Below are 26843 nucleotides of genomic sequence, written 5' to 3' on the forward strand. Positions count from 1 at the left end.
TGATGACGTGTTGGAGGTTCCTGCATTCCAGTCCAGTCCAGGGCTGCCTAGCGAACGGGCAAAGGGGTTTTACCTTATCCTCACCGATGCTAACATTTAACAGTGAGCCGCGAACGTCTCGATTTGCCTTTTCCCTGTTTCGCTTTAAGAATCGGGTCTATCATGTACACCGGAGGGCGGTGACTGTTCTTAAAAAAACCAAACATATTTGCACCACGCACAGAGAAAATTTTAGGGTTTTGAATAGCTGCTGCTACCCTGAGTTCCGAAAAGCTCTTTTCCGAGTTCTTATCTTGCACGGACTGCACGCACACAACTCGAGATTACGGTGCTAGTTAGCAGGTGCGAAAGACGCGTCATCCAGCCTTCGATTCACAAGGAATCGCAACCGGGACAACTGCTGCTTTCTTGCAATCCGAGGAGAGGGACACGGACGGCGCATGCGCACCTGGGGGCGGGCACGCTTCCAGTTAAGGCGAGTGTAGCGGCAGCCTCAGCTGAAGGGAGTGCGCCTGCGCGCTCGGCAACTGCCGTTCCGGGAGCAGGACGGGGTCAGCAGTGCCCCGGAAGCGGAAGCGGCGTGACTGGGAGCGGTCGCTTTCCTTTCCGGCCGGGGAGCGTGCTCGGGGCAGCGAGAGAGGCCGTCTGTAGCCATGAGCGTCCCGGCTTTTATCGATATAACCGAGGAAGACCAGGTCAGGATGGGGAGCGGCTGCTGGTTTCCCTCCGTCGCTGCCCCTCCCGGAATACAGGAGGGCAGCTGTTGCCTCCTCAGGTGCCAGAGGCCACCGCTAGGGAGGGGGGGGAAATCACTCGAGGGACCTCATTCAGACGTATACACGGGTTCCACGCGCGCCCTACGAAGCGCTGCTTTGAAGCGAAGTGCTCCCAGCCTCTGCCGTGAAGGACGCCGAGGCTGGCGGGGCTTTGCTTCCTAGCAGCTTCGTAGGCCCAGCTGGGGCCTCGTCCGGCCTTTAGACTCGGATCCTTTCTGCACCTGCTCGCCCCTCCCCCCCCCCCCCCCCCGCCGCTGTGGCCTCGCTAGCAAACGCCCTTCCTGCGAGGTTGGTTGCCCGGGAGCCTTTCTCGCTGGATCAGCCCCGCTGTCTCTAGTGGCGCTTAACCGCCCAGGGATTGTGTTTAAGAGGACGATGGGAAATGAATATTTCTGCCTGTCAACATGTATCGAATGAGAAGTTACAGGCAGTATAATCATAGCTGTCAACGTTCCCCTTTTTTAAAGGGAAATTCCCTTATTCCGAATAGGATTCCTCGCAAGAAAAGGGAAAAGTTGACAGCTATGTGTATAACAGGGGTCAGCAACCTAAGGCCCATGGGCCGGAAGCGACCCACGGAGGTTGTTTGGCCGGCCCACGAGCCACCCCCAAACTGAGTTGCCCACTTGCGCGCAGCGCAGGGACTCGCTTCTGCAGCACCGGAAATCGTGTATGTGCACGCACAGATGCCAAAAATCCCGTGCACGATCCGGCCCGTGGAGGGATCTCCATATCTCCATGGGACCAATCTGGACCAGACAAGATAAAGCTTGCTGACCCCGCTGTATAATATAGAGAGCCCCATGAAGGGCTTTGTTTGGAGGCTGATCTGATCATATTTCTTTACTACTACTCCCCCTGCTTTGTATGTGTTAGTGGTTCTTGTTCAGGAAGAATAGAGAGCATATTCTTAAACGTATATTTATTACATGGCTAGGAGGAATGTGATCAAGTAGTGGGAGCTTTGGAGTTAAGCTATTTAACACAGCATCGGCGTAGAGTCACAAAGAGTAAACAGGATTATCATAAGTGTATATTTATGACATTACTAGGAGGAATATGATTAAAGGATGTTATTTTTATAGATGCTTTTTTCCTTTGAAAAGGCTGCAGAACTAAGGGCTTACTTGAAATCTAAGGGAGCTGAGATATCAGAAGAAAATTCTGAAGGTGGACTTCATATTGACTTGGCTCAGATCATTGAAGCATGTGATGTGTGCCTGAGGGATGATGATAAAGGTTGGTGTTTGCATAATTTAGGAAGCTATTGATAAGCATCTGACCTAGAGTTGTGCTCTAGTTTCTTTATCTGCCTTCTAGAAAAGTGAAATGTTCTCCTTTAGGGCATAATTGTATACAAGGGGCCAAGTTTTACATGTGGGCACAGCTGCCTACCTGTCAGTTACCTGATGATAAATCTAAGTCAAAGGATAGAGTGAGGCTTTTATTTAGAAAAATAAGAACACTGAAGTGGAACATGATAAACATACTGGATAGTGTGGAGTAATTGGGTAGAACTTGACATTTCCCAATGAATTTGTTTAGCAGTCAATTTCAAGTGCTTCTTCACACAATGTATAATTAATTAATTAATTGTTAGTCATACAATGTATAATTAGCAATGGTGTCCTGATTTGCACGACTGTGCAGAGGACAGGGGTGTAACAGTTTTTTGTCTAATGCCAGTTATCAAAGTAGCCATTGTAATTTTTTTATACTTCATTTCAACACCCTTCAGACAAAAACAAGAGAGTTGTATGGATGTATCTATGGCCTTTTAAACTGGGAGTGTGTGTTTCAGTTTTTGTTAAGTATGTTGTGTTATGTATTTTTGTGTATACTGTAAGCTGCCCTGTGGTGCTTGCATGAAGGGCGATATAGAAATTCAATAAATAAATAAATTGGAAGTCAAGTAAACATGCCACAGTTACTGTTGGTGTTTGCAAAAAGAGTTTTCTGTATGTTGTATTAACAATGTAAAGCTGAGACAGTCTTACCAAAGAACAATTCAGTGTCACATTTTTCATTACAGAAATATGTTTTTGTTTTTCAATATAGATGTTGAAAGTGTGATGAACAGTGTAGTATCTCTGCTTCTTATTCTGGAACCTGACAAACAGGAAGCTTTGATTGAAAGTCTGTGTGAGAAATTGGTCAAATTTCGGGAAGGTGAACGACCATCACTCAGACTGCAGCTGTAAGTGACTTAGGTGATTGAATGGAATAAATACGTCTTGTACCACAGTTATTCCATGAGAAACAGGATTTTTGGCAGAATGTATTAAGAGTATCTTTGAGTGGGTCAGTAAATTATGTCTGGGCTTGATGGCCAATCATTAGTGTCTTCCAATCAGTTGTAAGGTAAAGGTAAAGGACCCCTGGACAGTTAAATCTGATCTCACCACAATAATGCTTTGAGTTAGATGCACTGGAAGCAGCGGTCTGGGAACAGTGGGGGATTCAAAGAAATAGGGTGCCTCTATCATTCTGGGACTAGTTAAGGGCAGCCACTTGCCATCACGCTTTGCATTCTTAAATAAGAAAAAGTACAAGTTTATCCGGTTGCAGATGCACTGCAGATTGTACACTGGTACAAAGCATACATACTGTCAAAGAGATTTTGGCTGCAGTCCCATGTGCATTAACTTGGAAGAAAGTCTTACTGAATTTGTGCAGCTCGCCTCTGAGTAAGCATGTGTAGGAATAATTTTGTACTGCTGAAAAAGAGAATAGAGAGGTGGAACCAAAGCAAATAAACACTTGTTAGACACATAGATTTTATTCAGTATTTTATTTACATACCAGAGTAAGCAAATTTATTAAAAGCTCTTAAATAGAATCTCTGAAAGCCACCAGTTTTTTTTTGCACCACGTGCAAGGTATGGCGCATTTTAAAAGGGAATGTTAGGCAAATTTGGATATATGCTACAATGGATATGTCTAGTTTTAAATCCCTCTCCTTCCAATGCTTGGGTTAAGCAGAACAGCTTCCCTTTCAGCCCAACTCCTCATGTTTCATAGATATTAGCAACATACTCCAAGCTTGAGGACTCTTCCATCCATGCTGACCTCTCTATGCCATATTGTCGTCCCAGCCCTGTTTGAGTACAACAAAATCACTCTTGAGATTCTCACTCCTACTAACTGCTCTACAGCTCTTCCTGCTGCCATTGCTCAATGCAGCAGTGAGCACAACCCCTTTGCCTACTTAAGGCAAAAACTTTTTCTTCTGCTGCTTAGGCAAACATAAGACACAACTTGAGTGAAACTTGGTTGAACTTAATAGTGGCAGAAGTGATGACTTTAAACATTTTTAATTCTTGTATTTATTTCTGTGTACATTACATGAGCAGTGTATGTCCATTAATACATTACAAATGTTGGAAATTAATTGACTTGTCATTATTCCTTAGACTGAGTAATCTCTTCCATGGCATGGAGAAGAATACCCCTTCAAGGTATACAGTCTACTGCAGCCTCCTTAAAGTAGCCTCCAGCTGTGGAGCTATACGGTACATTCCAACTGAACTGGAGCAGGTAAGCAGTTGAATAGTATTTGCATATTAACAAAGAATCCCTTTAAAAATTAATAAGATTTGCAACAAACCAAAATACATCATAAGAATTACATAATAAGATGCATAATCAAGAACCCCTTCTTGATTAAGGGAATCCCAAATTGTGATTGTAAAAATAACAAACGTGTTGTTGTTTTCTTTATGCAAGCCTGTCTGGAGTGCATCCCAAGACAGAGAGTATCCATTCTCTTAAGGGAAAAGTAAAGCATGGATGGGAAATTTCCATTAATGATTTCTGCTCCTGAGCAAGGCACAGAACATAGTTTCATAATTTCACATTCTTCTGATTTTTAAAATATTTGCATTTTCAAAAATTGAACTTAAAATAACTTTTCTCAGTAGTGAAAATCAATGCCTTCTGTGTCAAACCTTTTATAGGTTCGAAAATGGATTTCAGATTGGAATCTTACCACGGAGAAAAAGCACACCCTTCTTAGACTACTCTATGATGTTCTCGTGGATTGCAAAAAGAGGTAACTGAGACTATGTACTGTGCCAAACAATGTTGGCACAATTCATTGAGGCAGGGGAAGATCACCAAATATTTACCATTTCAATTATTGTTTTTAAATTTGTATGACTTGTGTTCAGTTGTGTGCTTAATATAAAGGGCTGCTTGTTCCATTTGAATGGTACAAATATTAATTATTAGATTGCATATGACAATTTATGTTTAATAATATTTTTATTTTGGTATTAAATGCTATATTGTAAACTGTTAAGCCATCATAGAGGAGAAAGGAGTCATTTTTAAAACACTCCTCCTCCACGTCCATGTTTGTTTCATGGGGTGCAAGTGAGGTGAAAAGGAGATTGATTTTTCTCTCTACCTGAACATTGGGGAAGATGGGTAGAGTGTTTTTGAGGTAAAGGTCTCTCTCCTCTGTTGGGTTTGCTTGAAATGATTGCTTGAAATGATTGTTCAAGTGGTGGAGAACAGGTGAGCGTTAATGATTGCTCAAGTGGTGAACAGGTGAGCATTCATCTGATCTCCACTCAAAAAACAATGGATTATCTTAGAAGAAACTGATCTCCAGTTTCTCCATATGGACTGAGTTCAAAAAGTGAGACAGGTATATACTATACTTTCTTATTGACACACACAATTAATCAGTTATCGGAGCCTGATGTTTCTGGAGTCTTTACTGGAAACGTAATGTGGATGGTTTTTCCCTTCTGAGTGCAAACTAAAAAAAGAAAAGAAAGCACAAGAACTCACCGCAGCCTACTTCTGTTCTTTTTATAGTGAAGTTTTACAGAACTGCTTGATAAGACTTTTTTCCAGGTCAAACTTGATTGTGATAGTGATTAGCTGTCAGTACAAAATCTTAAAATAGCAAAGGTCTCACTAGGGCTGTTAAAAAACTGTGCTAGTAAAGAAAATAGACTTTGGGGCTTTAAGAAAAATGGAGATATGCCTTTGTTTTGATTAAAGAATAGATGTGTCTTTTATTATGATAATATGAAATTATGTTGTTTTTCTAAGCTGTTCTATTTGGGTCTTGAGAATCACTGGTGCTAAATGCAGAAACATGACGCTTGACATTGGGATTAGTCTTAAGAAAACCCTCAAGGTTGAAGTAGTGGTAATAGCACAATATAGTTGGAAGTAAAGCTAATTTTTGTATGAAAGCTGTGCTTTTATAACTTAATGTTATTGTCATCTTTCAAAAGCCAATTAAAAGCAAAACAAGATCACCATTTTATAAATGCACTGTTCCCATAATATGAGATGCTCTAATTTTGAAAGTAACATTTTTTTATTTGACTTTTATTATCCTTTTATCCAAGAGATTTATAGCCTTCCCTTCATCAATATTGTGTTGTTTCAATTACATTCATTCTCAGGAGCAAGATAGTGGAAGTAAGAAATTGTACTCTATAAGTGTAGTAATTGAGAATAGAGATTTCAGTAACAGAAGAGTGAAGCCCTCCCCACTCCTGATAATATCTGCTCCTTGATTTTCATACAATTTTCAGCATTACTTTGCTTTTTAATGATTGTATCCAGATGTGTTCTAGTAAGTCGTGTAAAGATGTTCTCACCTAAGAGAGAAAATTCTGTAACTGGCAGGTAATTTATCAGTTTAAAAGTATAAAATAAACTGTAAAGTTCTACTTTTTTTAAAAAAAAAAGACCCCTGAGACTGAATGACTATGCAGCTGTTTTACCACTTTGGTACCATTGACAGTCAAAACTCCTACATCCTTTCAAGTGCACTTTTCATTTGAATCATAGCTTCACAGTGCCTTTAACTATCTGACCATCTCCTTTGATACTTCCTTTCTCATACAGTTAGAATTTTGGGGTCACCCAATGAATCTAAATGTTGGAACATTCAGGAGAAACAATAAGAAGCACTTACTCACACAGTGTATAATTAAGCAATGGAAATTGCTCTAACATAACTACTGCATGTACGGGATGCGGGTGGTGCTGTGGGTTAAACCACAGAGCCTAGGACTTGCCAATCAGAAGGTCGGCGGTTCAAATCCCCGCAACAGGGTGAGCTCCCGTTGCTCGGTCCCTGCTCCTGCCAACCTAGCAGTTCGAAAGCACGTCAGAGTGCAAGTAGATAAATAGGTACCGCTCCGGTGGGAAGGTAAACAGCATTTCTGTGCGCTGCTCTGGTTCGCCAGAAGTGGCTTAGTCATGCTGGCCACATGACCCGGAAGCTCCCTCTGCCAGTAAAGCGAGATGAGCGCCGCAACCCCGGACCCAATGGTCAGGGGTCCCTTTATCTTTAACTACTGCATGTAGTACAAGCAACAACCGTCTTAGACACATCCAACTGATGTGCAACCATCACACCGATCCCAGAAGTGGCTGTAAAAGGGGGTGGGTTGGGGGCGGAGTGGGCTTGCACGTGCTCTGCTGACACGTGTGGGGTTCAGGAAAGTAAACCCCCACGCAAAACAGTTGTGGCCTGTTATAATTGCTGACTTGGACAGGGGTTGAGGCAACTTCATAAGCTACGAACTACTTGAGAACCGGAGATTATATAGACCTTTGAATGCCTGTTGTTGAAGTGTGAGTGGCAGAAAGCTGTCAGACTTGGTTCCTCCGTACGGGCTTCCCATATGCATCTGGTTGTGAGCACAGGATGCTGGTTTAGTTAGGTCTTTTTTCTGATCCATCAGTTCTCCCCTTATACTAAGTTTGTACTTTTTGAAATGATTTTAAAAGGAAGTACTGTTTCTTGCCCACAGTGATAATGCAGCAAAAGTAATGGTAGAGCTGCTGGGAAGTTACACAGAGGACAATGCTTCTCAAGCCAGAGTTGATGCTCACAGGTAATGTAAACGTTACAAACTACATTTAGGATTGTTGCATGTGTTAATGGTCAGTGAAAGTTTCAGTAACAAGAAATGCAGCCCCAAACATGCTAAATTCTTATTCCTCTCCCCACCCTCCAAATACTTTGCTTGCCACTTCAGATTTGTAGATGAATGGCAAGGGGTTTTGCTAAAACATTTTGCTGATGGTGAGAGCACAACCGGTAATGTGTGGGATGTGCAGGGATTCTTAACAATACAGTCGTACCTTGGTTGTCAAATGGAATCCGTTCCGGAAGTCTGTTCAACTTCCAAAAACATTTGACAACCAGGGCGCAGCTCAATCGGAAACTGCATCGGGTGTTTGGCTTCCAAAAAACGTTCGCAAACTGGAACACACTCTTCCGGGTTTGCGGTGTTCAGGAGCCAAAACATTTGAATTGCAAGGTGTTCGAGATCCAAGATACGACTGTACAAAATATCTCCCACATTAGAATGCCTAAATGTCACCCTCTTATATTTTTCAAAGTGGTTTTTTGTTTTTGTTCTTTGTATTTTAGCGGTGGCCAAGACCTGTTGGTATAAAAATAACCTTCTTGTCTAGAGTAGAAGAAAAGTTCAGTTGAAGTACATGTCTAAGACAGTTAAGTTCATTTCCTGCCCAATTCCTTTACAACTTCCACACAGGACGCAGAATCTGTGTGTATGAAATGGCAGTTCTTTGACTTCTGTCTGGATCTTAGTGTTTGTAGAAAATACCAGTTGAATGCATCATCAACATTTTTAAACATTATCTGAGACTGTGTAAAATGCCTTTCCAATATCATTCTGTAGTTGATCTGCCCTTACAGTGATGCATAGTAAGGGCACTTGGCTCTGCCGCTTATTGGGACCCCAGAGAAAAGTGCAAACCATGTAGATGTTTTTTTAAGGGCGCTCCCCCCCCCCAAAAAAAACTATTCTACTGTTAGGGTTGTTTGTTTGTTTGTTTAAGTTATACACTGAATAGATTTCTTCAAACAGGGAGACGTTCCATAATATTAAAGAAAACATACCGTATTTTTTGCACCATAACACTCACTTTTTTCCTCCTAAAAAGTAAGGGGAAATGTCTGTGCGTGTTATGGAGGGAATGCCTACGGGTGGCATGCCTACGGATTTTCCTCCTCTAAAAACTACGTGCGTGTTATGGTTGGGTGCGTGTTATAGAGCGAAAAATACGGTACTCTAGTTTGGACTCCTGTTGTAGCTGCCATTGGTTTGGGTTTGTTATGAATGGGGCAGTTTGGAAAGGTTTATATAAGGGAGGTAGGGAGAAATACCAGCCTTGGTAGTTCTTCCAGGTAGTAGCAAGCAGTGTGTCATATGTTATCATGGTGGAAAGTAGTGGAGGGAAGGGTTAAATTGCAGTTCATGCAAGTGTAACAGGCAGGAGGAAAGTGTCTCTGAGCAGGTACAGGAGGAATGCGGAGTAACTAATATTTGGTATAGAAAGGAGATCAATCTGCAGTTTTTTTGTTGGTTTCCAGTTCCCTCCATTTTGCATTAAAAGCAGTTAATACTTTACTTGATCTGTGAAACAGAAAGCCAACTACAATAAAATATACATAACTGTTGTCTGGGGCTGGTTCATGGCCAGCCACACAGCTAGGTAGCCAGACTCCCCACCTTTTTGTGACAATGATAGCACAGAGAAAAGATTTTGTTCTGAATAGCCTTTTGTTTTCAGTGAATGTTCCTGCAAACTTAGACCTAAAAGTTTGGTAGGCATCCCTAAATATAGATGCATATTTAATTGTGTCATGGAAGAAGACAATTGGGCAGGCTTGCTTTTATATATAGGTGTTACAGATGCACACCACTTCTTTCCCCTTACATCCCATAACATTTTCAGTGTTAGGCAAATCCCTCCCCCCCCCATGCTTCTTAAAGAGAACACTCAACTTGAATTAGTTTTTATGCTGCTTTTGTTTGTTATCTCTTAACCCAATGTGTTTATATGTATTTATGTTGTATTTGTAAATACTGTTCAAGTGTTTTTGGAATACACTTTGATTTGGAGGTTGTTTTTGCAGAATAGTTTTTAAAAAGCTATTAAATTAACTAGAAATGCATTTTTTCTTCCTTACACTTTACTTTCCTAAATAGGTGTATTGTCCGTGCATTAAAGGATCCTAATACCTTTCTCTTTGATCATCTTCTCACCTTAAAACCAGTCAAATTTTTGGAAGGAGAACTTATTCATGATGTAAGTATTAATTTCTAAACTTAAATATTAAACACTTGGCATGCTGCATGTGAGATAAAATTGCTTAACCATTTTAGTGGGATTGAATCACACAGAAGTTATTTTGCATTGTGTTGTTTATAGTGTCTAGGTTTGCATGTCATGCAAACACATAGTTTAGTGTGATGTGAACCATTAGGAAATAAGCCTTGAGCTAACGAGTTACCCTCCCCTCACTCCTAGCTGCTAGAAGGAGTAGCTTAGAATATTTTGATTTTCCTTTTGTTTGATCACAGCTTGCCATGCTCAGATCAACAAATTGTGGTTAACATTAACTACAGTTTGTTTCAGACAAACCAACTTCAGACATAGTTACTGAAGCCATATTATTTAAATTAATAAGAGTTGAGAGAAGTAGGCCTCTACAACAAAATGTTGTAATCTGATGAGAGAAGAGGATGTTGCGGAATCTTGGGCGCCAGAGATGGAGGGAGCTGCGGCCCAGCAGGAACATGAGCTTTTGGATTTGACAAATGAACTTGGAAAAAGCCAGATTAGGAAAGATAAAGTTTGGACTGATTTGGAAATGGGGGGTTGGATAGACCCCCCTATGCAGGGATGTTTGGACTTTCCGAGTCTGGCAATGGGCCGTGAGATGTTTGGAGCTGTGGGGGCTCTTAATTTTGGAGGGATTCTGAAACATGTTTTTAAATACTACATGGAGTTTAGTCTGGACTATGGAAAAGGGGCTGATTTGTTGAAAAGGGTCAAAAACATTACCAAGCTGGAGTTCCCATGAGTGAAAGGTGAATATGAAGAAGAGCTGCGGAAGGGACATGGAAGGGACTTAAGGGCCTCGGATATAAGGTTACCAGGTTAATGCGCTAGATCGATGGGATAAAAAGGACTGACAAAACCCGGGACCAGGAGGAAGGGACGCTGGATGAAGATTGGATTGTTTCTATTTCTTCTTTTTTTTATCACTAGGATTGTTTTATAAAATTGATGACTTAGAAAAATGTTGGAACGAAATTACTTGGCTCTAGCAAAAATGTTTAAAGAATTAGGCAAGAATATTATGGTTATGAGAAGTGGGTAAAAATAAGTTTTAAGTTTTAAGGTTTTTTATAAGATAAGATGAAAATAGATTAAGGTAATGTAATGACAGAATATTATGAAATATGGAAAGGATTTGCTGTGATAATTATTAACTGGGATACAAAAAAAGGGAGGAGGAGGAGGTCAAAGAAAGAAGGTAATGAAAGTTGAAGATTTGAGAATGTTGGTTTTATTTTTATCTGTCTGTGGTGTATTTTTGTTTTTTGAATTTGTATTGTTGGATGTGGTTTGTTTGTTTTTTTCCCCTCTTTTTTCTTTTTTTCTTTTTTTTCCTCTGCTTTGTCTTTTTCTGTAATTTTAAAAATTTCCAATAAATATTAAAAAAAATAATGTTGTAATCTGGAGTGCTTCCGGATTCTGGATGACCATTTCATTTATCCTCTTCACTTCACATTTCTTCTTCAACCCTGCTCAGACCTCATTGGGCTGGGTTATTTTTGAAGGGTGTAGCAGTGAACCCACTTGTTCTCAATCCCAATTGTATTAAATTGGGATTGAGGCATGTAGACAGTAGGCACGTAGGCATTTCCTTCTTCCCACCCAATTGATAGGGCCCCCCTCCCCGGTTCAGAGTCTTAATGTGTTTGGGGATTTTGACCTTTGTCAATACTGCCCCGTACAGATTTTTGTTGTATTTTTACATACCGGATTTTTCGCTCTATAAGACGCACTTTTCCCCTCCTAAAAAGTAAGGGGAAATGTGTGGGCGTCTTATGGAGCGAATGCAGGCTGCGCAGCTTTCGTTGAAGCCAGGAGAGCAAGAGGGATTGGTGCATCCCAATCCCTCTTGCTCTCTTGGCTTCGCTTCGCTGGAGAGCCACTGCGCAGCTTTCCTTCTCTGCGCAGCGCCCCTTCAGCAAAGCAGCAGGAGAAACGGAGCCCCTTCCATTTCTCCTCCCGTTTTGCTAGAGAGGCGCTGTGCAGAGAGGGAGAGAACTTTTTTTTCCTCTTGTTCTCCTCCTCTAGAACTAGGTGCGTCTTATGGTCAGGTGCGTCTTATAGAGCGAAAAATGTGGTAACTCAGGGATACCACAAGTTTCCTGGTATTTCTTTCTTCAGCATTAGTCCCACAGTTTTGGCTACAGAAGCATAAGCACAGAAAATATGAATTTGTATTAGTAAATAGAAAAGTGAGACTTGCACCAGTGTATCTTGGGGGGGGGGGTGACATAGTTGACATCAAATATTGAGTTCTTTCTCTAACCTGGTTATGTCTTCATATGCATATTTTTAATTGTGTTTTTGAATGTTTAAAAGTGCAACCAGTTTGCATGCATCAGTGTAGCATGAAAAAGAGAGTGAAAGGTTTTGCCTGGGAGGAGCTTGGAAGGGGGCTAATTAGCTTCACCTCTGATCAGTGGACTATTTTTCTGTAACAATAATTTGTATGTAGCAGGAAACTGGTTTAGTCAAAAGGGAAAGTAGAAGCATTCACTCTCGTTCTGATCTTTGCAGAGGAGGAGAAAGATGGGGAGTGGGAAGTGTGTGAGTTCAGTTTGCCACGGCTCCTTTACAGTCATCCCTAACCCCGTGACAGGCAATCTGTGGCCCTTCAGATGCAGTTGGACTTGATCTTCTGTCATCCTTGAGTATTGGGCATTCCAATGGACTTGATGAGAATTGGAGTCCAACAACATCTGGAGGGCCACAAGTGTCCCACCCTTGCTGTACACCATGGCAGCATGAATTCAACCAGTATTTTCTGTTCTGTTCTCTAAATGAAATGTCCGGGAGATGTCTGCTAAATTAGACATGTTCATATCTTGTCCTGTCCTCATAATTGACAATTTCTTTCTTTGTAGCTTTTGACAATTTTTGTTAGTGCCAAGTTAGCATCCTATGTCCGGTTTTATCAGAACAACAAGGACTTCATTGATTCTCTTGGTAAGTTTTTTTCTTTCTTTTTTAATGCACATTTGGTGTACCCAACACATGGCTGTGATATAAACCTAGCTCAGCTACTCAGAAGGAGGTGCTGTGACTGTCCACTTTCTCTGCTAACTGTGTCTAGTTCCAGGATGAGTACCCTTTTTTGCCTTGTGGGCACAGTTACCTTATACCAACCATGTGGAGGCTTCATACAGATCAGCTGAGGAGGGGAGTAATGGCTGCTATCCACTTACCAAATGGTTGATCTCATGACTAGGGAGGGGGCAATTTGCATCCCCATCAGGGCACTGGGCTTCACCCACTCCAGTCCTGTTTCCCCAGCCTCTGCTAGCTCCAAAATGTATGGGGTCTGAAGGAGCCAGGAAAATTGGCTGCATGGAGCAGGGATCAGATCAGGCTCCTGAACTTGTGGTTTGCCTTTACAAAGGATTTAAAGTTTATCCTTGGGTTCTCCAGTGCTGTTTGAGATTTTGTCCACTCATGCCTTCACCAGTTGGAATGGATCCCACACTCCAAGGCACTCAGGCGCTTTACTGATCTGCAGGCAACCCCGAGAGAGTTGTTCCCAGGGTCCTTATGTTCTACCACAATAGGGCTTTCTTTCCAGTTGTGTGTGCTTGTAGTTACATAATCTCAAAAACTCTATCAGAATACAGTTGTTTAGTTTAGCGACTGTTCATTCTGAACTGAATGCTTTTCTTTTGCTGTCTTTTGTGTTTGAACTGTGGTTGTCAAGCATCCACTTGGAAAGTCACAGGAACAGTAAATCCTGTGGGAGCAGGTATTCTTATTGAATCTGCATTTCTAAACTGAAAATAGCCAGTTTGAGAATTCTGACAGCACTCCCAAGTTATATCCACTATGTTATTCATCGATGAGAGGTAGAGAAAGATTTCCCAGTGTTTATTGTCTAAATGACTGAGAAAGAGGCCTGTTGTTTGAGTGAAGATAGCCTCCATCTTGTCTTCTTGCTTTTCTTCAGTTAGTCACATACTCCACCTGTGCACTAAGCACGCAGCAGTTATCAACAGTGCTGCATGAGTGTTGCGGGGGAAACCCGACATAGTGCAAGAGTGCTGCATAAATGGCCTACCAAGCGTTGTGGGGGCAGCCCCATTTCCACAAAGCTGGCAACCTACGTGCAACAGAGAAACATGCAGGCTGCTGCATGGATGAGGTGCTGTTTGAGGAACAACCAAACCCCCTTGTTGTAGGATCATGATGTGAATCAACCAAATCTCCCTCTAACAAGGCTGAAGTACAGTCAGATTGAGCACTTGCAAGTGTTCTTATGCAAGCTTAATCTTTTTGCAGATGCATTAAACCTTGCAAACCACATTCTGTCCCAGTTAATATGTTTCATAGGATGAAGCTTTGTGATGGAATGTTAATGTCAGCAGCCTCTTTATTTACACACTGTGGAAAGAAAGGAGTAGTAATTAACACTTTGGCACTCCCCCATTGATGTGTAATTGACTGTTTCAAAAGAGCACTGGTTCATAAGCTATTGCATGCATGAAAATTACTTTTTCTGTATTGCAGCATTTTAGGACAAGGGTCAGTGACAATGCAAAAATTGTTCAATGATGCAAGCTTTTATATTATGACATTAAGGTTTAGATATACTGGTAATGAATAAATGTTTCCATAAAATTGGGATTTAAAAAAATAGTGACCAGAATGGAGGTTAATTTTATTTGAAAAGAAAAGGGTAATAGGCTTTAAAACATACAAATCTTTTTAGCACTAGGTAGAATCCTGAAAACAAAGGTGAACATTCCTCAATTTAAGATAGAAATTTTAGAAAGAAAAATATATTATTTTTCTTAATGAAAACAAAGAAAGCTTTTCACCTTATGGTAGCTGATACAGCCACTGCTTGAATGTTACAAAAGCGTGCACGTGGCTTTATTGCTCATTAAATATCAGGTAATTTTTTAAAAATCTGAGTAATGGAGCCTCTCCTAGGATGTTACCATAGATTAGATTGTGCCAATCAAGTGCATTCAAAGGCAACTTGTTTCATTTGGGTGTAGTATAAACATAAATTCTTGTGCAATGGATTAAACCAACTAATCTACCATTAGTTATACTTCTAGTAAACCCATTGAAATAAATGGATTTAAGTAACTTAGGTTCTTTGATTTCAGTGGATCTACTCTTGAGTATGACTTGGTCATCCATTGTCTGTGTGTGAAAATAATGTATTTTTTATGTATTTGAAATGCATTCAGATATGGAGAATAGCACAGAACACATCTAATTCTTTTTGGGCCAACCAATTAAGCCAGCCGAGATTGTTGGGGTTTTTTTTTTAACTTTTACGGTATTGGAAATAATCCTCTAAATCGCTAGTATGCTTTTTATACTGTAATGTTTTCTATTTTTTACAAATTAATGTTTTCCCTTATTTTATCCCCCTGCTGGTTTTATTTTTCTTCAAAATTAATAACAAGGCTTGCCAATCTAAATCATCTATTCAGCAAAAGCTCTCACAAGTGGCATCAGTTTGTTACAATGTGTTGTTTTATTAATGCTGACAAGTTAGGCCAACAGTTGTATTATCATGTGTCAACTGTGAATCGCCCTAACATGTTCACATTTAAATCTGGTAGTATGGGCAACCTTTTTACTTTAGCAGGGTAATTAACATCTCATTTGCATTTGTTAATTAGAGTTTATGAGCACTAATTGATTTTTTGTGCTTGTAGATTTCCATTAAAACCAGTTAGCTATAGTTTCTGAAGCTCCCTATTCGCTTGAGTTATGATGATCACATTTTTGTTGAATTGGTGCCAGATAAATAGCCTTCATCATAATTACTGCTAATTAACACAACATTATGTCTGGTAGTAATGTGCTTCCCTGCGCTTCTATTAGTCTAACAGTGTTATTAATTCCAAACATTTGTTGAGTGTTCAGGTTATCTCATCCATACTTCTTTTCCAATGTCTGAAACTTTAAAGAGACTATTTTACAGAAACGTTATTCAACTATTTTGTAAAAACAAATAACAAAGTAAATTTACACCAACTTATTTTTTGTTTGCTGTTCACATATTGCTGCATATTGTATTATAGCCTTCCCCAACCTGGTGCCCTCCAGATGTTTTAGGACTAGAATTCCCATCTGCCTCAGGAGATGGGGAGAACTGCTGTAACATCACACTTTTGTATCCCAAGAACTTCACAATCAATAGCATTTGTAGAATTCAACAAGATGACATCCTGTTCCTCCCATGCAAATGAATGCATAAAATACAAATTGGTCATAATATGGAATGAGTAATATCAACAAGAAACTGAATATGTATCTTCCATAAACTTACAACGTATTTTGAAATCAGCTCTGTAACTACCCTAAGAATTAAGGACCGTAAGAGTTGACACTTGGAATGTGAACCTCTTGCGGTGGGGATGGCAGGTCACAGTTGCCTCAGTATGTCTCACTTGTACTATAGAAAGGGATTGTTAACTGGGGTGTGTAGGGGGGTGCAAGTAGTATGTTATGTACTTAGTATCTCTTCCATGCTGCATAGATGAAAGGGGCGGTAGGATCACACCTACTAACTCTGTCCTGACATTGGTGCAACATCTGTTAGATAAGTGTGCAAAGAAAAGATGTAGTTGCATAAAAGCAGCCAGTCACAGAAGCACCAACTGTTTTTCATGCAATGGTTAAGATTTCTTGGAAGCATTTTGGTTTTCCCAATATTACTTCATATCTAGCACTCTGCCACTGCTGAGCACAGAACAAAATCCAGCACCAGGTGACAATGGAGGATGACCCTCAATCCTAAATAAACAGGCCTACTATTCTGCAAGAAGAAACAAACTCATTCTCTATCTTCACCTCCTGTATTCCGTTCTTAATGCAAACTGACCTTATTTACACCTCTTGGAATAAATTAAAGATCTGAACATAATACTGTAATCCTTCAGTTTTTGTACTGTGAATTTTGCAGTGCAGTTCTCCCAAAACGTATCTAACTGCCTGACGTGGATCAACAATTTCCTAGCAAAAACTTACACTGTAGTGTGATCTCTAATGCAGGTTTATTGCATGAACAGAACATGGCAAAAATGCGACTGCTCACCTTTATGGGAATGGCTGTGGAAAACAAGGAAATCTCATTTGACACCATGCAGCAGGAACTTCAGGTTGGAGCTGATGATGTTGAAGCATTTGTTATTGATGGTAAGAGAGGTTATATGATCCTATTATATGCTGGCTGATAAGACCTTTACTGATACTGAAAACCTGTACAACTGTTAATGATTTGAAGCAGGCGGTTAGGATGTCACAGTCACCTTTTTGCTTCTTTTGGTAAAGTGCATCATCACTGGTGTGGAAACTGCAGTGAAGACTCAAACGGTGCCCGTGCTATAATCCAGTAGCCAGTGTAAAGTCCTGAATTGGGTCGTTTTGGGGTAGGGTCCCTCGTAGATTCTCCAGACCCCATTCTTGGGTTCTTCAGGTATGCCAGCATGGAGCTGACAAGGGGAAGGGGAGCGTATTCCACCCTGGTGCAGACAGCAAACAGGATTGCTTTATTGTTGTAACCACAATTTGAATGCAATAGTTGACTATGCAGTGTTTCTTGTACTGTTTTGTGATATATTAGAAACCCACCTTTTAATTGTTGCTCTTTGTTAAATTGCATGTGATTTCCAGTGAGAACCTCCTTGTAGAAAGTGCACATAGTACTCTCTTACATATAAAGCACTATGCAAGGCTTAGTGAAATACATTTTTCTGCATGCCATGGTATAACGACAAAAATTGAACACCCGTTGAAAGGACATCCCTATATTCACTTCAGTTCCAGGGGATTACTGAAGCTCTTATCAGTCAGGGTTTCAACACATGTTAAAAGAAATTCATCATAATGTATTTGTTCTTTGCAGCTGTAAAGACAAAGATGGTGCATTGCAAAATTGATCAAACACAGAGAAAAGTAGTGGTCAGGTGAGTCTTAAATCTTTTTGTGAAGCAACTTAGTGCAGTGCTAATTATAGCACTTAAACATCTGTTTAATATTTTTACTAGACGCAAGATATTCCTATCAGTTGCCTGTAGTTAAATAGTTGCTATTTATCATAATTTTATTAAAGCACAGACTGAATGTGATTAGCTTATTTAATGAAAGAGTCCTATTTTCCAGCACATTTCATTTAATGGCCAAACAGTGGTAAGAATACTAATGAGTTTTGTCTGAGGTTTTTAAGTACTGACGAAGGCTGCAGAATACCAGACTAGCTGGTCTATAAAGCCTTGTTATAGAGGGTAAAACAGTTTTGTTTTCACATCTTATCTCATGTTTTATTTTTTTCTCAATACATATGTACTGAAAATATGGTGTGTGTTTTTGAAAGCAGAACTTTGATGCAATTCCTTTTACATTTCTTTATTTTAGTCACAGCACACATCGAACCTTTGGAAAACAGCAGTGGCAACAGCTGTATGATACACTTAACTTCTGGAAACTAAATTTGAATCAAGTGAAAAACAGTCTCCTTAGCTTGTCGGACACCTGATTATTTGATGTAATATTTAGTTTGTATTGGATGGAAACTCAGCTATATTAAACCATTCAACTTAATATTGTGAACTTTTTATTGAAAATATCTAATTGGCTGAAATACATAAAATAACTTGAACTACAGGCTGATAAAGCAATAAACATTAAACCAGAATGAATCCTGTTCCCCTGTTCTGTTTTATAATCATAAGATCTTATATTCTGGCATAAAGAAGTAGGATAGTCATATGATTTTTATAAATGTGGTATTTTCTGACCTTTAGTTGGTAACTTTCAAATGAAATAGCTATTCTAAAGTATTCTTTTTTAAAAACTAAGGTAGACAAACCTGCAGAAATGAAAGCAGTTTTCTTAATACATGACATTTGCTCATATATGTCACCAGTCAAAGACTTTATCAAAACAATTACATTATGCTTCTGCTTTATCTGCTGTTAATGTTTTTTCTGTATCTTCCTCGTGCTTTCTCTTTCTTGGGTGGCCAAAACTTTTTAAATGCAGAAACCTTTCAATATTGTCAATTCGTGTTTTTATGAAGACATTTTGTGATTTCCAGTCTTTCTCTTCAGTGTTCTGTGAGCTCTGCTTTAAAATAGCTGCACTGACTTCTGAGAGTGGTTGAGAAGTCTTCTGTTGTCCTAATGGGCACTCTGTTGTGACCTAAAATCCACACATAAGACATTAAAGATTTCATTTTCTCATGGCTGATCAACACTCCACTAGACACTCTTCTAGACATTATATAGGCATATACATTGGGTGTTTATGCACTGATTTCTGCTGTTTACGTATTGGAGATATAACGAATTGGCATCTGTGGGTATTTTTGTACTGGCCTTCAATCATATTCCCAGTTCATTTTTAAAGAAACAAAAAAAAATTGAAATGTAAACACAAAATAAAATGCCATCAAATTACAAAAGCAGGCAAGGCAAAGAAGATTAAAATTGTATCTTAAAAGCTTGGAACTACAGAGCGTTTTTTGGTGCCAAAACGACAAGTAAGTGCTGGGAAACGTCCCTCTCTATCAGATTGCAGTTATGATTTACAAATGGGCATTGATTGCACTTTAAAAGGAAGCACAATTCCTATCCTTTCCCACATGTACATGAAGACTGTTTTGTAAAAGAAGATTCTCTAAACTTCCTGCCAATTTCCAATTTAAAATTCTTCAAATATTACTGGGGGGGAGTGGGACAGTGCATGGAGGGTAAAGAGCACCTTTCACACCCTGTCCCACCCCTGCTGGTGCCCAGGTGCAGACAGAGCACAGAGGGTACTCGCATGCCCTGCAGGGGCTGGGTGAATGCATGGAGGGAGCCCTCCACGCTCATCCAGTCTCCACTGCTGACAGACGCTCACATGTGGGGGGGGGAGTGCCCAAGATTCTGCACCTGGGGTCATGGCCCCCCATGCTATGCCCCTGCCACCACAATCAGTTGTGATTACTAACAATGTAAGGCAAGTAAGGTAGCTAGGATGGGCTTTGGGGAATAGGAAAACAAGCGGGGTGGGGGGAGGAATCAGGTGGTGTTCTCCCACTCAGATTTTGTTCCAAGTAGAAGTATTTCAGAGCCACAAACTCAGTTTGAGGAGGGCTTGCAACTTGCCCCAGGGGTGGTCTGAGTCTAAAGGAACTGGGAATAGTCTAGTAGTTAAGCCTATTGTTGAGGTACTGAATTTTCCAGGTGTCTTATGAAAAAAGGAAGAATGAGTCAATTTGATTGCTTGAGACCCTAACCAAAGATTGGTCTCAGGAGGGCAGGAAAAGAGAGATCTTCTCAATAAGCCCCAGACAGCACTACACAAAGCCTGTTTTTAATAGGGTGGAGCACTCCTCATGCATACTGTATTTTTGCCAAATTGCCTTTTTTTGTCTTACTAGATTTGTGCCACATACAGTGCTCTAGCATGACTTACTTTATTTCATGATGTAGTTGATGGATTGGTCACGTACAAAACTGATTAACTTGCAGGATCAACCTATATGCACATTTGCTTTTGTTTTCTTTCAGTGTAGTCTGGGGTTTAAAATAGTAAATACTTTGTAGTTTCTAAAAGTGAAGATCCACTTTGTTAATGTCAAGTACTAATTTGAACATGTTGTGTTTAGTATTGTTAGTACATAAGAGATTGAGCATGGGTAGGCAAACTAAGGCCCGGGGGGCCGGATCTGGCCCAATCACCTTCTAAATCCAACCCGCAGACGGTCCGGGAATCAACATGTTTTTACATGAGTAGAATATGTACTTTTATTTAAAATGCATCTCTGGGTTATTTGTGGAGCATAGGAATTAAAAAAAAACCACCATAGTCCAGCCCCCCCCCCAAGGTCTGAGGGACAGTGGAAAAAACTGAAAAAGTTTGCTGACCCCTGAGATTGAGGAACGAAATAAAATGTTAGGTATACTTTCATCTCTAAGAACAGATTTAGATTGGGTGACAGGAAACTACAAACTACAAAAATAAAATATTGAATGCATGTGTTCCAAACAAATACAGTTTTAAAGCAAATGTTATGAAGTACATTGTACTGCCTTCAGTCTTGTAGATTCTTGGTATCTGAAACAATGGCTGAAAAGTAAACAAAAGTAATATAATATGCTTGAATTTTTGCTTGGTAAGTTATTGTTAAGACATAGTCTTCAATTCAAGCAGACTGGCTAAGATCCAGTTGATTTATATGCTGTGACTTTTTCCTGCTGTTTTCCATCAACTTTAATTGTGAAAAATGTTGCCACATTTGCCCTCTTGATATTATTTTGGAGATCAAGAAGGTCTTAAAGCATCCAGATGCATACAGTTCTACACATATCTCTGGAGTTAGCTCACCAAGGTCTGCTCTGCAATATTTTTAATTGACTTACGTGTTCTGTGGGAAAAGAGGGATCATAAAAAGTCTTTACTATTGCATTCCATTCTTCACTGGGATTTCTCTTGGGGCCTGGATTGATACTTCCGGTATTCAAAGTGTCAGCAATTCCATTACTGTGGGTAGAAACTGATTGACAAAGAGGAAATGGTAACAACTGCCTCTTATTCTCTAGGTACTAATTATATAGTGCTAAACCCCATTTTATCTCTGATCCATAAAAAACCCACCATTACATTAAAGTACAGAAAATAGGTTTTGACACAACATTATACGTAATTAATTTATAATATTATTTATTTATTTTATTTTTTGGAAAAGGAATATCAAACCATTTTAGAAATCAAAAAGCTACTTGTGCAAAAGCATTGTTTACTGCCATTTTGCTTAAAGAACCCATTAACATAAACCAAATGGGTAGGACTCAGACAACACATGGGAAAACACCCACAGAACTCTTCTGCTCAACTCATGGATGGAGCTCTGGAAGCCTACAGGAGACCTCTCTAGCCTTATTTAGATTCCTTCTTGCCTCCTCTATAACTCAAAATAACAAACACAGAAAAGAGATAAGGAAAGGAGAAGGCATGTCAAGAAGTCTGTATATGTGTGTGGCTTGTAAGGATTATCGTTACTAGGTTATGCTTGTTTTTAGTTGTGTGTGATCTCAGATTTGGGGCAGGTAAAGAAACAGTACAATTCACAAGAAGAGTGACCCATGAACAGATATTGTGGATCAATCTCCTCTCCAAGTGCTGACTGTTGATGGGCTGTTTCAGGCCCCCTGCGCTCGCTTATTAGCATTCTTTAACTTTAAACTGGACATGGACCGGGCATCCCTTCAAACAGAGGCCTGGCATCTGTAAAATTGGGACATGCAGCTTCCCGACTTTCATAGCAGGCTGTTGAAGAGCCAAATATATTCTAAGCTTGTTTACTTTTGGTTGTTCTTTGATTTGGGTCTTTTTTTGCAAATTTATAAAGAAGAAAAGAAGAGAACCAGATCAGCTTGCATTAACCATACAGTGACCACCACTGCATTGAGAGCCAGTGTGGTGTAGTGGTTAAGAGCGGTAGTCTCCTAATTTGGGGAACCGGGTTTGCGTCTCCGCTCCTCCACATGCAGCTGCTGGGTGACCTTGGGCCAGTCACACTTCTTTGAAGTCTCTCAGCCCCACTCACCTCACAGAGTGTGTGTTGTGGGGGAGGAAGGGAAAGGAGAATGTTAGCCGCTTTGAGACTCCTGAAGGGGAGTGAAAGGCGGGATATCAAATCCAAACTCTTCTTCTTCTTCTTCATCCATTTTACCGTATTTTTCGCCCTATAGGGCGCACCGACCCATAGGGCACACTTATTTGGGGGGGGGGGGATAAAGAAAAAAAAATTTCCCACCCGAGCCCCAAAGAGCGCTCCGGAGTGCGCCCCGTGCTTCGGGCTGCAGGCTGCTGCCCGCAAGCCTTGGGAGCCCGTCGGGCACTCCTGCCGGGCTCCCAAGGCTTGCGGATAGCTTCCTGAAGCCTGGAGAGCGAGAGGGGTCGGTGCGCACCGACGCCACTCGCTCTCCAGGCTTCAGCGAAAGCCTGCATTCGCCCCATAGGACGCACACATATTTCCCCTTCATTTTTGGAGGGGGAAAAGTGTGTGCTATAGGGCGAAAAATACGGTAATTTACACATACAAATTGATATGCCATCCAAATGTCCAAACAAGGTCGGTAGCCAATCAAAATTGATGTTTACACCTTCAAATATAGCAAGGGTACATAGCTAGGTGTATAAGGGTGCAGATGGTAGAATTGCACCAAGCCCTATGCCTGTAAAGGGGCCCATACTCTCAGCCTTTTTACTCTTCTAAAGCAGTGTTTCCCAAGCTTGGGACTCCAGCTACTGTTGGACTACAACTCCCATCATCCCAAGCTAGCAGGACCAGTGGTCAGGGATGACAGGAACTGTAGTCCAAAAACAGCTGGAGCCCTACCATTCAGCCCTAGGAGCCTTCATAAGGGAGCTGCTTCCAGAGGAAGAACTGTCGGGAGAGCGACAGCCACCAGCAGGTGGGTAGTTTCATCTGTGCTGCCCCACTTCCAGCCAGAGTCCTTCAGAAGAGAGTTGCTGCCATGGTCTTTATGTGTACATGCATTTTAATGAGCTGAATAGAGTGAAAGATTCTGAGTTAAGGGGGTGCAGAGAGTATGTGTATGAACATAACAGTGCTCAGTTTATTTTTGGGCTATTTTGTCAAAGTTTATTTTGTTTTATAGATTATAAATGCTATATTAATCATATAATGCAACTTTTGCTTTAATTTTGATGTTTAGCTTATTTTTTAGTTGTTGAGTTAACAGTGTAACCTTCACTGATTATTTGTTACTTATTCTACACAATTTATGCTTTATTTGTGATGATGTTACTATTTTTTGTAAGCTGCTTTGGGATTCATTCAAATGAAAAGCGGCATAGAACTATAATAAACAAAACAAAACAAAACACTTAATTTCTTACCTAACGTATCTTCTCTTATGGCAGCATTCATATTCATAGTCTGCTCTACTTCCCATGAACTTTGTTTTTTAACTTCTTGTGAAAGTAGCCTTTCTTTCAAAGATGGAACCTTTTTGGAAGCTGAATTGCAAACTGTTTGAATTTCACCTTCACATACCCTTGGTAAATTTGAGTCTGCTGAAGTTTTTTCTGCTTTTTTATCCATAGTTGCGGAGTCAAAGGGTGGCCCTCCACTTCTGTTTACTAAATCTTCTCTTGTCTTTAAGGATAAGGAACATGATTCTTCTGTGCTTCCTTTCACAATCATTTCCCTTGTGTCCGGACTACTTGATGGCTCTTCCCTTTCTTTTATCTGTATGCCCTGTTTCTCACAAACCACAAAGGATTGTTCACATGTAGTTTTGGGTGTATGCAATTCCTTTTGTTCATCTTCTGCAAATTTATTAACTTTCAAATCTTCAATCTGAGATTCACATACATTTTCAGGGTGAAGAGACAAAGACTCGTTTGTACTTTCAGGTGTCTTTTCTGTGACTTCTGTCAGTATGGAATCATCTTTATCAGATTGTCTGCTTGGTATGTTATTTATATATTTAGATGGGTTTTCAGCATTTAAATTAAAATTCATAATTAGAGGCAGTTGATTCATGTTCCCATCGGTGGTAATCAGAGTATTTACACCTAAATTGTCATTTGAGGAAGCAGGTGAAGGTGGAACTTTCTCTTGTGTGCTGCAAGTACTACTTTGTTCACAGCATTTGTTGTTTTCGCATGCATTATCACTATGTATTTCTTCAGGATTAGTATTACTCTCTTTACATAAAAGAATATTGGAAATTGTGGAACTGGAGCTCTGACTTGGTGTTTCTTTACAAATGTCATCATATCTATCAAAGCACACATTGTGCAGGTTTGTGTAATTATTCTCCACCTTTTGTGACAAGATGGAACTAGTTTCAGTCTTCGACAGGCCATTTGTAATTTCCTCACTAGTAGCAATATCCTGAACTTTGGATTCTTCAGCGAGTGCCTTATTTGTGGAAGAAGCTCCCTCATGGGGTGCATTGTTAATATTTTCATTTATATCATAAATAAATTTATTCCTTACATTTCTCTCTAGATGCTCATTGAGTTTAGTACAATGATCAGTATCTGGAGTAGAACAATCCAAAGCTGCAGTGCTTTCTAAGAGCATCTTGGGTTCTTCCACCAATGAACAGCAACTGTTTGAGGAGTTTACTTCTATCCTTGTCTGTATTTTATCAAACTCCTTTCTGTCTTCTTTTCCTTCGGCTGCTGTTCCTCCACACCCAGCAACACCTGACCCACAAGTTAGTTCTGGAGTAATGAAATGAGCTGTGCAGATAACTTTGCTTGGAGAAGCCTCCTTTCGATTTTTATTGAAATGGCAAACTGCATTGTCTTCATTCATAATATTCTCAAGACAATCCAAATCTGTTGGGTGAAAAGATTTTAATGATGAAAATTGGAAGGATGAATGCTTTCAAATATAGTTCAAATAAGGGATGTATTGACACTTTAATCATAGTTAGTTCCTCCATGAATTTGTCTAATCCTGTTTTAAAGCCATCCAAGTAGGTGGCTATCAATCACTACATATTGTGCGAGCCAAGTCCTAACTATGCACTTTGTGAAGAAGTACTATCTTTTATCTGTCCCAAATCTTCCAATGTTCAGCTTTATTGGATGGCTCTGAGTTCTAGTGTTAGAACTTTAATTTCTAAATTAAAAAAGACCCCATTAGAAGAGTTATTCCAACTCCTTGATCATCTTGGTTGTCCTTTTCGTACTTTTTCCAGCTCTGCAATATCCATTTTGTGCTGAAGTGACCAGTATTCCAAGTGTGGCTGCACCATAGGTTCGTATAATGGCATTATGATATTGGCACTTATATTTTCAATCCGTTTTTCAAAGCAGCCACACACTGATTTGACATCTTCATCAGTCCACTAGAACCACAAGGTCTCATTCCTGGTCAGTTGCATCAAATTCAGACCCCATTAGTATATATGCAAATATTAGGATTTTTTCCCCAGAATGTGCATCATTTCACACTTACATTGAATCACATTTTCTATTTTACTGCCCATTAACCCAGTCTGAGACATCCTTTTGCAGCTCCTTGCCATCCCTTTTTGACCACACTGAACTATTTGATATCATGAACAAATTTGGTTACTTCAGTGCTCACCCGTAACTCTTTCTCATTTATGAAAAACGTAAACAGCAAAAGTCCCAATACTGATCCCAGGAAGACTCCATTGGGAGAACTGTTCATTTACTCCTAATTCCTATTCCTTAACCAGTTACTGATCTGCAAAGGGACCTCACCTCTAATTCTATGACTGCTAAGCTTATTCAGGATTCTTTGGTGAGGGAACTTATCAAAAGCTTTTTGAAAATATAAGTAAAGACTGCCTGTTTTCACTCTGAAAGAAATCTAAAAGATAGCTCAGTTGGTTAGAGTGTGGTGCTGAAAACACCAAGGTTACAGGTTTGATCCCTGTATAGGTCAGCTGCATATTCCTGCACTGCAGAGGTTTGGACTAGATGATTCTCAGGGTCCCTTCCAACTCTACAATTCTATGATTATATTAGTGAGTGATCCTTGCAAAAGCTATTCTTGTTCAGCTTCAGCAAGATTTGTTCTTCTATATTCTTGATAATTCTATCTTTAATAATCGTTCCACCAGTTGTCCTGGAACAGATGTTAAAATAGCCAGCCTGTAATAGCCTGGATCCCCTCTTCATCTCTTTTTAGAAGCTGGTGTCACATTGACTACTTACTAGTCATCGGATCTATGGAAGGTGATTTTAGTGGCAAGTTACATGTTTTATTAGAAGATAAACAATAACACATTTCAGTTCTTTAAGAACTCTCAGATGGATGCCAATCAGAAGTGGTCAGTTTTAAATTTATCACTAAGGCCCAGAAGTTTGTCTAGAACACCAGCAGCCCTGTTTGTTTTACTGCAAGATGCATTCCTAGCCCTGCTTTTCACTCATTCCATACCCTTGAAATCCATAATCTCATTGCCCTTA

General features: G+C 40.1%; 2 protein-coding genes across 33 annotated transcripts in view; one reads left to right on the forward strand and one right to left on the reverse strand.

Annotated features, from left to right (window-relative positions):
- The first annotated feature begins 270 nt into the window (after positions 1-270).
- On the forward strand, positions 271-18565 carry EIF3M (eukaryotic translation initiation factor 3 subunit M). 2 transcript variants are annotated; one of them, XM_080983780.1, is made up of 11 exons: positions 271-775; positions 1883-2015; positions 2835-2973; positions 4190-4313; positions 4733-4827; positions 7565-7648; positions 9779-9878; positions 12779-12860; positions 16920-17063; positions 17773-17833; positions 18282-18565. In XM_080983780.1, exons 3-11 carry the CDS (start codon positions 2849-2851, stop codon positions 18400-18402), a joined length of 936 nt encoding a protein of 311 aa, XP_080839906.1. In that variant the 5' UTR covers positions 271-775; positions 1883-2015; positions 2835-2848; the 3' UTR covers positions 18403-18565. The 2 variants fall into 2 exon arrangements, with proteins under 2 accessions (XP_080839906.1, XP_080839905.1); XM_080983779.1 differs by having other exon boundaries at positions 537-695.
- A 206-nt stretch (positions 18566-18771) lies between these two features.
- CCDC73 (coiled-coil domain containing 73) overlaps positions 18772-26843 on the reverse strand; it is a 63689-nt gene continuing 55617 nt past the window's right edge. For all 31 annotated transcript variants that reach the window (XM_080982696.1, XM_080982714.1, XM_080982710.1 and 28 more), the window contains 3 exons: positions 23781-25235; positions 21275-21408; positions 18772-19067 (listed from right to left, as the gene is read on the reverse strand). In XM_080982696.1, coding sequence (XP_080838822.1) covers positions 18819-19067; positions 21275-21408; positions 23781-25235 — 1838 coding nt within the window. In that variant the 3' untranslated portion in view covers positions 18772-18818. The remainder of the gene's footprint in view (positions 19068-21274; positions 21409-23780; positions 25236-26843) is intronic.

This window comes from Podarcis pityusensis (assembly GCF_964106645.2).
Source record: "Podarcis pityusensis genome assembly, chromosome: 1".
NCBI classification, from domain to species: Eukaryota; Metazoa; Chordata; class Lepidosauria; order Squamata; family Lacertidae; genus Podarcis; species Podarcis pityusensis.